We start from the raw sequence: 13,082 nt of genomic DNA on the forward strand, positions 1-13,082 counted from the left end.
CTCATCTGTCCATTTTGGCCTCAAAGAAAGCTTAACCTATCCCAAGTGCATGTTGCCAAGCCTAGGACCAGATACTTGGTATAAGCATTCGCATCGGGTGAAAAACAAGCCCTTATTTTCAAAGATAAAGTATGCAGAGATGCCGTAAAGAAGTCTTCACTGTCTCGGGAATACGCTCCATTGCTGTCACATGCATAGTTTAAGAATAAAAAGCATTGTTTTGTACCTCCTGAAGTAAGGAATCGTGGTCCCAAAGCAGATCAGCTTCAAACACCTACAATTAAAAGCATAAATTCTCATGTGTATGTGGAATGTCATCCCTAACGAAATTAAATTTCGTAGAGAAACATCACTATCAAACCTCTGAAGCAGACGAAAGGACAGAAGTCAATGGCCAAAGATCCACACACCCCTCCTAAATCAAATATTGAAGTAAAAAATAAATAGTCAGCACTATTGCTACAAGGCCTCACATTCTTACTTTCAAAGTCCCATTCACTGTGGTCTTTTAAGTATTGAGGGTCTGAGACTAATTTTACTATTACTTGGATAACATTGAACAGCTTACAAAAAGGTAAAGAAGATTGTGCCGATTCTCTCTCTCAAGCTCCTCAACTATTGGAAGCTTTTGTACGTCATTACTTCTCTGTGTTGTGGGAACCTGTATGGATAGAAATCAATCAAACATCCTTAATTTGTTCCACGCCATCAATTAAAAAACATGGCTGCAGTAAGGAAAATAACCTCATTGAGACACACAGGAAGACGACTCTCTGGCACAAGTATTCCCCTACATTCTACTGTGAAATCAATAAAGAATAGGATAAGGTCAGTTCTATAGATATATTTGTGAAGCTCTGAGATGCATGCACCAGCAGTGCTCTTTGAAAATGGCCATCTAAGTGAAATCTTCCCACATATTGAGCGTGGATATATCCCTCCTCCCGAGATCCATGAACCAAAGGCAACTACTGACTTTTAGAATTTTCCTTTTTTTTCAAACTTCTAACCTGTCTTGATAGGGCTGGCTGTCCTCGGCATTTGCTGTCCCAATCTGACAATTCTCAAGGATGTGCAAACAGTTTTGATAAAATAGTTTAATGCCCACTTCACTGTTGTCACCTCTTTCTTATCCACTGATAAAACTGCTCTGAAACTGGCTTAGTGAATTTAAAGACTTCAAATACCTGGCATCTCTCTTGTCACGTGAAATCAATGAGCCAAAAGATGCTGAGCGCAGCATGATTTCGTAACCTAGGAGCCATGAAATGAAAAGAGCCATCCAAATTGATAAATTGCACGCACAACAGCACCTTAAAACGGAATAAGTGCTGCTATACAATCAATTAAAGAGGGCACTGTACCAGGTCTTGAGCACAGAACTTGGCTAATCTTAGAAAATAAAAATGTGCAAATTGTACAGTATGCTGGCTAAGATCATTAATTGCAACACCTATCTAACAGATAATGACATGCTGCTAAACAGAAGACTATTTTGGGACAATTCAAGCTAGTTCAAGCCCTCCTTGTATGTCTGGCGATGATGGTCAACACAAAAAACATCAAGAAACAGATCCAAAAACATGGTTTATGGGGAGTATCAAGAAAATGCCCCGTTAGTCCCTCGATGAGCTGGAAAATATGATATTCCAAACTGGTGAGACATTTGGGGAGCTCATGACCAGCAAGGCTATCGTAGAAAAAGCGTCATGAAAGCCTGATGACTTTTTGATGTAGAAATAGATGGAGACGGCTCTTCCCAAGGCCTCACAACAAAAGCTGAGGGGGTCATTGAAACAAGACTTACTTTCGACAAACTCATTGATGTAGAAACCAGGATACAAGGGGCAAAAGAGTTCTTAAATGACATCTCTGGTGATCTTCCCCAATTTGTCTTTTCTGAAAATGCTTCTGATCCATTGGTAACATTGCGCAGAGAGTTGGAAGCACTCAAGTTGCAGAGAGCTCTTCAGGAAGAAAGGTCCACCATAGTCGTTGCGTCATGAAAGGCCTCTGAATGAATGGATCAGCTAGTGAAGGAGTTATGAGAGCTCTGGGCACGCCATGAACCAAGGACCCAAGTTTGGTGCAGCACTTCTCATACAATTACGCCCCCATCAAGATGCCCTCAGCATGCAGCATTGTCATTTTTGTTGTAAAGGCGTTCGTGAGGACAAGGATTGCTACTATCTCAAGGGGCTAAGACAGATACAACAAAGTCTTGGCATAGCTCTAACTATGCAGCCAATGTTACCATATACATGTGGTAGTGATGTGTGTGAACACACTAGGACCGCCGGGGCATTTTTTCCCTCTTTAGGAGGTTTTTTCCCCCGTGCATTGTATATACGCCCATCACTCTAGGGCTATCTATCTTTCCATTGCACACTAAGTAACACACTCTCTATTGTGTGCCTTGAGCTTCCTTCGTCTTCTCCAAGCTGTGTGTGTTTCTCTGCAACCCTAATTCCAACAATTGGTATCAGAGCAGGTCACGTTCTCCCGGGCTTAGTCGCCAGCTGCTCCAGCACACGCCTGCTCACTTTCTCCGATTTCAGTGAGCTTTGGCAAGCGTTCGCAGGTCGACAAATTTTTTGGGGGAACTCGAAGAGCTCGGTCTGCTCAGAATTTTGATTTGGGCTCATTTCGGCCTCCGTTTCCACTACGGGCAGTACTGCACAGGTTATTTCGTCATTTTGTGCATATTTTCTGTCAGTGCCGTTTTCTGCATAACAGGTGCCTTATAGTCTTCTACGGTTTGTGCTATATAGCACAAGTTGTTCCCGCTCCATTTCTCCTATTTTCGGGCAGTTTTCACATCAGGTGCAGCATTTACCATGGCTGACAACAACAACACAGATGTGTTCAAGATGTTTGCTGCTGAGGACAGGTTGGATGGGGACAACTACCCTATGTGGGCTTATATGATGCAACACGTTCTTGTGTCAAAAGGTGTCTGGAACATTGTGCAGGGCATTGATGTACGTCCTGGTTCTGAAGATGTAGGCGATATTGAGGATGTTGCAGGTCTTGCTGCAAGGATTGCAGCTGTTAGAGTTGTTTTGCCTACAGCAGAACAAGCTCGTTGGGATGTTAAGGATGCGCAGGCTCATGCATTGATTGCGTTGTCTGTGAAGCGCACCATTATTCCTCACATCCGTTCAGCAAAATCTGCAAAACAGGCTTGGGATATTCTAGCAGGTCTTTATGCAAGCCGCAATGAGGCTAAAATTGCTTTGCTGCGTAAAGAGCTAGAGTCGAAGATTATGCATGAGGAAGATGATATGGACACTTTCCTTGCTAGTGTCAAGGATATCAATGAGCAACTCATTTCTGCAGGTGAAGTCATTTCTGACAGTTCCCTTGTGCAGACTGTTCTTGATGCCTTACCAGATTCCTACCAGACTTTTGCTAGTACTTGGAGACTGATGACCCAAGGAAATCCTGAAGTTGTCAAGTTTGATGCATTATGCACATTGCTGTTGCAAGAGTCACTTTCTAGAAAAAACAGGACTAGGCAGCGTGCAGTTGAACAGGCTTTTATTGCTTCTCAAAGAAAGGGTGGTAACAGTAATGCAGCCACTTCTTATGGTTCTGCTGCGAGTGGCAAAATTTCTGTTCCTAATGCTTCTGCTGCCAGCACTTCGTCTGGCAATTCTGGTGATAAGGGCAAAAAGAAGATGCGTTGCCATTATTGTAAAGCCAATGATCACTTGATCAAGTCGTGTCCTAAGTTGAAGGCCAAAGAGGCTAAGAAGAAAGAGGGTGGTTCCACTGCAAATGCTGGTTCCACTACAAATGCAGCCATTGTTGAGTCTTCTGTGAAAGGAGATTGTGATGCTGATGTTGATGCAGAATGGGCTTTTAGCGCAGAGTGCACTTACAATCCTGTTGTCCATGATGCATGCTTGTCAGTTGCTGCAGATTCATATGTGTGGTATTTCGACAGTGGTGCTACAAAGCACATTACCTCACATCGTGAATTGTTTACCTCTCTCGAGTCTGTCCCTCATGGGAATTCAGTCACTTGTGCCAACAACGCCTCTTATCCAGTTCAGGGAGTTGGAAAGATTGTGCTCACTGCTGCTAATGGCAGTTCCTTCACACTTGTTGATGCACTTTATGTACCTGGGATCAAGAAGAATCTCTTGTCTGTATCCGCACTTGCTAGACTTGGACTTGTAGTCAAATTTGTGGATGACAGATGTACAGTTCATGATCTCAGTTTTGGTGATGAAATTGTTGCATCTGGGCTTTTGTGCCGTGGGCTGTATAAGCTCACTTTGTATGACAAGTGTGGACAAAATTTTGCAAATGCTGTTGCAGATTCAAGGGCTATTTCAGATGCAAAACTTTGGCATGCACGTTTTGGTCATCTGAATTTTGCCAGTTTGCTGCGTTTGCAGAAATCTGATATGGTTGCTTCTTTGCCGCCTCTTGAAGCACCTATCAAACATGTTTGTGAAGGCTGTATTCTGGGTAAAATGCAGCGTTCTAAGTTTCCAAAGGATGGTTCAGTTAGGGCCACATGCAGGTTGCAGCTTGTGCATAGTGACGTTTGTGGGCCCATGCAAACTCCGTCCTTGGGCAATTACCTGTACTTCGTGACTTTCATTGATGATTACTCCAGGCATGCGTGGGTATTTCCGCTTAAAGCGAAGTCCGAAGTTTTTATGTGCTTCAAACAATTTTTGGCTATGGCTGAAAATGTCTCAAAATGTACTATGGGCACCCTCCGTTCCGATCGAGGGGGGGAGTATATGTCTCATGAATTTAATGCATTTCTGGCTAGTCGTGGGATAAAACACCAATGTACAGTGCCTTATACACCTCAGCAAAATGGTGTTGCTGAGAGGAAAAACAGGTCACTAACGGAAATGGCACGATGTATGGTCAAAAGTCAAGCTTTGCCGCATTCTTTTTGGCTTGAGGCCATCATGTGTGCCACTTATGTACTTAACAGGTGTCCTACGAAAGCTTTGCAGTCTATTACTCCATATGAAGCATGGCATGATAGAAAACCTTCTATTGAGCACATGCGTGTTTTTGGCTGTTTGGCATATGCTTTGGTGCCACAAGTGCAGCGCAGAAAATTGGATGATAAGGCTGTCAAATGTATTTTTGTTGGTTATAGTGCTGAAAGCAAAGGTTACAGGTTGTATCATCCGCAAACAAAACGTATTTTGGTTTCACGGGATGTAGTGTTTGTGGAAGATTCTGTTCAACCCTTGCTGTCATGTACTAGAGACAGTAATGTAAGCTCACAGGACATTTATGACACTTTGTTGCCTCTTTTCAGTGGTGGAAATACGAATGTAAGTTCCAATGAGGCAAATGTACAGCCTATGGGGGTTTCTGAAAATGTTTTAGAACAGCCTATTACTGATGCAGATGTACATGATGTACTTGATGAGGAAAGGGCTGAAAATGAGCAGGCTAGAGGTATGCCAAAATGGCTGGTGCACACTTTGCGTGACAGTAAATTGGATGCACCTTTATCTAGTCGTACTCGTTCAGGCTCTCGCCATGCATCTTATGCATTAGATTGTTATGCTTTGGCTGTGTCTAGTTTACATGATGTTGAGGAGCCTCTGTCTTTTGATGAAGCACAGAATTCAGAAAATTGGATTGCTGCCATGAAATCAGAATATGATGCACTTATAGAGAATGACACATGGACTTTATGTGATTTGCCTCCTGGCAAAAAGGCCATTGGTACGAAGTGGGTTTACAAGTTGAAACGCAAGCCGGATGGTGAGATCGATCGCCATAAGGCTCGACTTGTTGCAAAGGGTTATGCACAACAAAAAGGCATAGATTATGAAGAGACTTTTGCTCCCACTTGTCGTATGACTACTGTGCGTTTTCTATGTGCATTGGCAGCTCATTTTGGTTGGGATGTACATCAATCAGACATTGTTACTGCTTTCTTGAATGGTGACATATTTGAGGAAGTTTATGTAACGCAGCCTCGCGGTTTTGTCATAAAAGGACAAGAGGACAAAGTGTGCAAATGTAAGAAGGCTTTGTATGGGTTGAAGCAATCTCCTCGTGCTTGGTATGAGAAAGCTGACACTCATTTGGTTAAACGAGGCTTTCGTAACAGTCCAACAGAAAGCACATTGTATGTAAAGCGTGAGGATGATGTATTTCTCATTGTGGTTCTTTATGTTGATGATTTGCTGATCACTGGACCAAATGAGAGACATATTGCTGAATTTAAGGCTGATTTGAATGCTACTTTCAAGATGAAAGATTTGGGGCTGTTGCATCATTACTTGGGTATACAGTTTAAGCAGTGTGATGGTGGTATTGCCTTGTGTCAGAAAAGTTACATAGAGACATTGCTATGTAAGTTTGGACTTGAGGATTGCAAATCTATTGCCACTCCCATGGAAACAGGTTTGAAGTTGAGTCTACATGATGCTGGCGATCCTGCTGATGTCACTCTTTACCAAACTGCTGTTGGCTGCCTCATTTATGTATGCAACACGAGGCCAGATATTCAGTTTGCAGTCTCGCAGGTCAGCAGATTTATGCATAGCCCAGGGTCTAAGCATTGGCAGGCTGTCAAGAGGATTTTCCGCTACCTTAGTGGCACTTTACATCTTGGCTTGTTTTATCCCAAGGGGGGATCATTGCCGCCAGACTTACATGCTTTTTCGGACTCAGATTGGGCTGGTTGTTTTGACACGCGAGTGTCCACAAGTGGTTTTTGTTTCATACTTGGCAGTTCATGTATATCATGGTTGAGCAAGAAGCAACCTACTGTGGCCACTTCGAGTTGTGAGGCTGAGTACAGGGCAGTCTTCACAGCTACGGTTGAGTGTGTATGGCTCAGACGCCTTATGGCTGACTTGGGTGTTGGACAGGACACTGCCAACACTATCTACACTGACAGTCAGAGCGCATTGGCAGTTGCGAGGAACCCAGTTTTTCATGCTCGCACAAAGCACATTGAGGTGCATTACCACTATGTCAGGGAGAGGCTCTCAGCAGGAGAGATCAGCTTGGCTTATGTGCCAACACAGGACAACCTTGCAGATCTTTTCACAAAGGCATTGTCTCGTGAGAAGCTTGAAGCTTTCCGCAAAGCTTTGGGCTTACTCCCCTTTGTGGACTGATCCTGTCCTCAGGGCATGGCACTTCCCTTTACTCATGTGCCAGCTCTCGTTCACCGCATCACTCCAGGGGGGATTTGTTACCATATACATGTGGTAGTGATGTGTGTGAACACACTAGGACCGCCGGGGCATTTTTTCCCTCTTTAGGAGGTTTTTTCCCCCGTGCATTGTATATACGCCCATCACTCTAGGGCTATCTATCTTTCCATTGCACACTAAGTAACACACTCTCTATTGTGTGCCTTGAGCTTCCTTCGTCTTCTCCAAGCTGTGTGTGTTTCTCTGCAACCCTAATTCCAACAGCCAACACTTTTATCGAGTAGCTCCCACCCTGCAACATTCTATCCAACCCTTTCAGTCAAGCATACCAGCAGCGCTCTTTTGGTCTCACCATATGTTCAGCCCAGCTACTTGCCCCCTCTTTTAGCAACACTTGTTTTCCCCCAGTCCCAAAGCCATTGACACAGGACAAGAAGTGCAACTTTAACTCTTATCACAATTATTTAATCCCACTCCTTGAAAAAGAAAACACAAAAGAAGAGAGAAAATTTAGACACCACATTGGGGACCAGAAGATGTATTGTCCCCCCCCCCCCGCCCCCATGTGTCCGTGGACAAGCTACAGCACGGCAAGGGTTCAGTCAGTCCAGTCAGTCTAGATTTAGAAGTGATCTGGCACTTTTGTGAGTCTGTTCGCAGACCGTACATGCCCAGACACTTAGTGTAGATGCATATCCTCTGGTTGCACACAGCATGATCATAAGCATTCCCATTAGAATCCATCAGAATCCTTCAGGGGAATTTTCCAGTGCATTTAGCCTATTTTCCCTATTTTTGACATTTTTCACTTATTATTTTTAAGTGACTTTTGTTGGAAAGTAAGTAGGGCAAATTGAGTAAGTTTGTATATAAGCAAACCTAGACTAGCACTAATTGGCAGAAGAGGCAACAGGAGCTCCATCGCTCAACAGGCAACTTCTCAGCAAGACTCCCTCTCATGGGCGATTTCCCTTCAGCAACTCCCTAGCGTTTTCTATCAGCATCGCCCTGCAGTCCCGCAGCTTGGCATTCCATCAGGTCATCACCACCGGCAATCACAAGCATTAGCGTTTTTCATCAAGGACACAATCGCCAGTAGATCCAGCCTGCTAGCGTTTTTACACCTGCATACTCAGCCTTTGTGCATGGCGTTTTCAGCATTAGCATCAACAGATTTCAGCAGATAAGCACCGACAGTTTTCAGCCATAAAGATCAGTAGATTTTCAGCGACAAAGACCAGCAAATTCAGCGTTTTCTCTTGCGTTTTCAGCCGCAGCAGAATTCAGCCTATCATCGTTTTTGGACAGTAGATAAAGAGTAGCGGATTTCAACCCTTAGATCGGTCTCGCCATCCCCATCGTCGTCATCGATCTAGCCTAGACTTGCATCGGTCACATGCATCAAATTTGTACCAGTTTGTGCAATCAATCGTAGACCACTCTTGCCAACGAGAATGGGGCCTTCGGAGGAGGTTTTTACAACGTCTTGGTGTCGTATTTCTCTTCTCTCTCTCTCTCAGTCTCATACACATGCACGCACAGTGTCCATTCACTTTATTTGTGATCATAGCACTCTCTGATTAAGAACGGAAAGCTCTCCCTTCCATAAGAACAAAAAGGAACCTTGAGCACAATATGGAACACTCATCTTGAGAAAGAACAACATTCATTCCGCTGCACCTTACATTGGTATCAGAGCTTTGGCAATGTTCTATATTACTCAAGGAAAGAACCACAAGAATCACAAGAATTTTTTTGCTTGTTGCGGTCGCACGAACCCAAGTTCGCTTGGGCATGTCGACTCCTAATCGTGTTTTTGAAGAGTGACAGGAATCCAAGGAAAGAAGGGCTTGTCCAGCCTCCCCTTGTGCCTCTTTTCACTCATTGAGAGCGGACCGTGCACTTAGCAGCCGGCCAATCGACATGAGGTGGGAAAAAGCAACCTTGGCGTGAGAGCAAGGCCACTAAGGGGTGTGCCCGCGGAAAAGAGTAGGACTCGGGTGAAGAGAAGATCCTTCTCAAACACAGATTGCAAGTGAAAGAAAACCCTCAAGAACCTCAAGACCCTCAAGAACCCAAGTTCTTTGTGAACTTAAGACCCAAAGATCATAGTGCATGGTCATCACCCGAAGCGGAATGGATACTTCGCATACAGGTGATGAGCATGAGAGAGGCGACGAAGAATTTTTCCCACAAAGAGGTTTTTCCGACCCTCCCCCTTAACCATCTACGCCACGAATTGTACCAAATCCTATGGAGGCGGTGGTCAAGACGATGATGGACATGATGGCCAAACAAGAAGCGACTCGCATTGCCTTGGAAAGCGAGCGCGACGAACGAAAAGAAAAAAAAAGCACAAAGAAAAGAGGAAGCTGAAGCAAAACGAGCGGCCTTGGAGGCCGAGCGTGAGGCTCAAAGAGACCTCCGCACTCAAGAATTGTTCGACAAGTACTTGCCTCGAAGTCCAAACCAGCCAAAGATCGTGGGAGTTCCTCAAGTGGCGCAAGCCACGATGCGGATTCCAACAACCCAGTCACAAAAAAGTTGACTTTCAGTAAGTATGATGGTAAGAAGGATGCTACGTTATTCATTCTTGGTTGCATCAATTTAATGCGTATTTTGCGACAACTAAGAAGACAGGAAATAGCAAAGTTTTGACGGCAGCCATGTACCTTGTCGGTGATGCCATCAATTGGTACCACGCATGGCAAGAGGCACAGTTAGCCGCGCACCTAGAGGAAGCCGACGAATTCATGTCCCTTTCCTTAAATTGGGCTGACTTCCAAGACAAGCTCAAGGTGCGGTTTATGCCACCTCAGTACCTCGAAAGATTGAAGGACGATTGGCATGCTCTCAAGAAAAATGGTATACCAGTTATGTCTTTTTCTAATCGTGTTTTGCAGCTAGGTACCCAATTACGCAAGTCGGATGATGAGCGCAAAGAGGCATTCCTTTATGGATTGGACGAGTATATCAAGTACGATGTCGAGGTGCTCGATTCAATCGATCTCAACAAGGCGGTATCCACGAGATGAAGCACAACAAGGGAAGCCTAAGGAGAACAAGACTTCGACAAGTACCTCTCAGACTTCTAAGAACCCTCAGAACGGTAAGAACGGTAACTCTTCTAACCAACCTTCCAATAGTCTCTCAGAAAAGAATTCTTCCAATGAACCTAAGGGTAAGGCTAACATAAATGCTAAACCTAAGCTTACTCCAGATGAAAAGGTAGCACAAGGAATTTTAGGAGGATACATCACGTCGGAAGAGCAAAGCACTTATTCTAAGGAAAGTCGTCGTTTTCATTGTCACATTGAGGGTCACATAAAAAGAACATATCCTAAGCTTGACTCTAATGAATCTAAAGAATCCACAGAACCCACTTCCTCTGTCAATGCAATTAATGATAACACAAGTGTGCCCCAAGTTTCTCCTGACCCTCCCATTGATGAGTCTCTCATAAAATGTTATGGTCATATGACAGGGCAGCGTTTTGCCATATTGTTTGACCTAGGTAGTATGCATGATGTGATCAGTCCCTCTCTTATTGGAAGAGCCCGTCTAGAGGTTAGTCAGAAATCTCCTCTCGAGGTCTCTGGCTTCGCTCCCCGTATGGACTCTCTTATCACGAAAGAGTGTCTTGGTGTGTTGTTGACAATTCAACAAGCTGCTTTCCGTAGAAGATTTTTTGTCTCTCCTCTCTCAGGATGTGATATGATTTTGGGCATTCGATGGTCTCGTGAGTGTAACCCGCTTATTGATTGGGTGGAAAATACATTCACTTTGAATGCCAAAAGTGACTCTCCCATTGTCATTCGTGGAGAGGAAGTTGTTCATTCTCCCTCTCTCATTGCAAATGTGCAGTCGAAGATTGAACGGATTCAGGAAAAGGAGACTCTCTCACTCTCTTCTTCTCCAAAACATGACACACATGATTTGCATGATGACGATTTGAATGATAATGATGAGCATGATGATTTGAGTAACAATGATTTGCAAGAAGAATTGCATGACAATGACAAGCATGATGATTTGCATGATCAAGATGTGATTTCTCACAAGCATGATGAGTTGCATGAAGATGCCGTGATTGTTCACAAGGATGATGAGTTAGTTAGTTGATGCTTTTTCTAGCGAAGCTAACCTCGTTGCAGATTCGATCAATCACGAAGGATCGATCTTGGCTCTTGAGCCTAGGTCCAAAGAACCCCCTCAGGAATGTGTTCGCATGATTAGTACGCACGCATTGATCGAGTGTTTCATTCGTGATCGTTTCCTATATTTTAGTCAGTGTCTTTATGTGATCCCTTTTACTAGGCATGACATATTGTATGTTGAGCACGTTTCACTCATGAATGAGCACGAATGTATGCGGATTGTTCATGAAAAGCTGAAAAGTATGCATTCAAGGAAGTCACATTCCATGTTTCTTCCTTGGCATGACACATTTGTAGAAAGAGCACATGAAAGTATGAGCACCAAACATGGGCATTTCCGTTGTGAATTGCCACAGTTGATTGCTTTAGATCATAAGAGAAAGATTCGATCTCATTGTTTGCGTGTGTGTGGTGAACGGTTTGGCACTCCGTCTAATTGTTCATCTACATTGCATGCACAGTCTTTGAGGAAGACAAGATTTTTTCCAGTCACTTTACATGGAATAGATATGTTCATGGTTTTGTGTTGGAAATGGTTTCAGGAATTTTGAGCCATGGAGATTCTTGAAGAAGAAAGAAGCATGACTAAGAAGCATCAAAGGAGCGCTCGCTGCTGCTGTTCCCCCCTCGCTGCGCCATCCCCCCCCCCCCCCCCCTACCTGCCCCCGCTGCCCTGCCTGCCCCCGCTGCCCTGCCTGCCTGCCCTCGCTGCCCTCGCTGCCCCCGCCCGCTGCTGCAGCCCCTGCCCGTTTGCTGCCGCCCGTGCCCACCACTGCCGCCCCTACCGCCCCCACCCGCTGCTACCAGCGCTCCCGCCTTAGCCGCCCCCGCCCGCCGCCCGCCCGCCCGTCCGCTTTCTTTCATCCCGACAGTTCCCTGCAAGTCGGCTCTTTCAGCACTGAGTCTCCTCTGGGGCAGTGCTCTGCGCGCCTATTTGCAGAGTCCTCCCGCCGCCCTCTTCTTACGTCACAGCAGTAGACACAGATGGAGGCTCCAGCTTCGCCACAGAGGGACTCGCCCGAAGCCCCCTCGCCCGACCCCGCTGAGCCCACCATTCGACTTGCTCTTTCACCGACAGAGCAAGCGAGCCTTGCCGCAGAGGTAGAGCGATTGCAGGCGACTTCGGTCATCTGCAAGATTCTCGGCACCCGACCTAGCAGAGGAGAGCTGCGTGACCTTCTCTAGGCCCGCCTTCTCGCAAAGGTGGACAAGATCTTGGATGTACAGATTCTCGGACGGGGTTACTATCAGATTGAGTTTGAGACCTCCGAGATGGCGTCCAAGGCCATAGCCATGACTCCACTGACCATCCGAGAAGCACGTGCCCACTTTCGATAGTGGAGACATGGTTTTGACCCGGCTTCGGATGTTCTAGTAGAGGAGGCAGACATCCCCATCTCGGTCTACTTTCCGGGTTTACGGAGGGAGTACTTACCGCTTCTATCCAGGATTGGCTCAGCCATTGGGACTGTCCTGTAGACACCTCGTACGGCAGCATCAGTAGCTGCCAAGGCGGCTGGCATTCCCTCAGTTCGAGTTTTGGTCAGAGACACCCACACGCTACCGAAGGTTATCCTTTTGCCTCGGGTGAGTGGGGTTTGGTTTAGACAGAGGTCGGAGTACTCCGGTCTCCCGAACCAATGCTTCATTTGTCGACAGATGGGCCATCTAGCGAAGGCCTGTCCATGGAGGAGGCCTCAACTTGCACCACAGCCTCAGTTCCAGCCTGCCAGGACTAGCCCGCAGCCACAGCCAGCGACAC

General features: G+C 45.5%; 1 protein-coding gene across 3 annotated transcripts in view; it reads right to left on the reverse strand.

Annotated features, from left to right (window-relative positions):
* LOC147461969 (uncharacterized) overlaps window positions 1–13,082 on the reverse strand; it is a 75,849-nt gene that overhangs the window by 44,627 nt on the left and 18,140 nt on the right. The window contains exons 2-7 of one of the 3 annotated variants that reach the window (XM_086502223.1): window positions 1,188–1,254; window positions 1,011–1,054; window positions 745–800; window positions 569–661; window positions 362–415; window positions 227–274 (exon numbers count right to left, since the gene is read on the reverse strand). In XM_086502223.1, coding sequence (XP_086358349.1) covers window positions 227–274; window positions 362–415; window positions 569–661; window positions 745–800; window positions 1,011–1,054; window positions 1,188–1,243 — 351 coding nt within the window. In that variant the 5' untranslated portion in view covers window positions 1,244–1,254. Of the gene's footprint in view, window positions 1–226; window positions 275–361; window positions 416–568; window positions 662–744; window positions 801–1,010; window positions 1,064–1,187; window positions 1,255–13,082 lie in introns of those variants that run through there. The other 2 variants (XM_086502218.1, XM_086502231.1) reach the window with 2 other exon arrangements.

Source organism: Adiantum capillus-veneris, chromosome 3, assembly GCF_014529385.1.
Source record: "Adiantum capillus-veneris isolate H3 chromosome 3, ASM1452938v2, whole genome shotgun sequence".
NCBI classification, from domain to species: Eukaryota; Viridiplantae; Streptophyta; class Polypodiopsida; order Polypodiales; family Pteridaceae; genus Adiantum; species Adiantum capillus-veneris.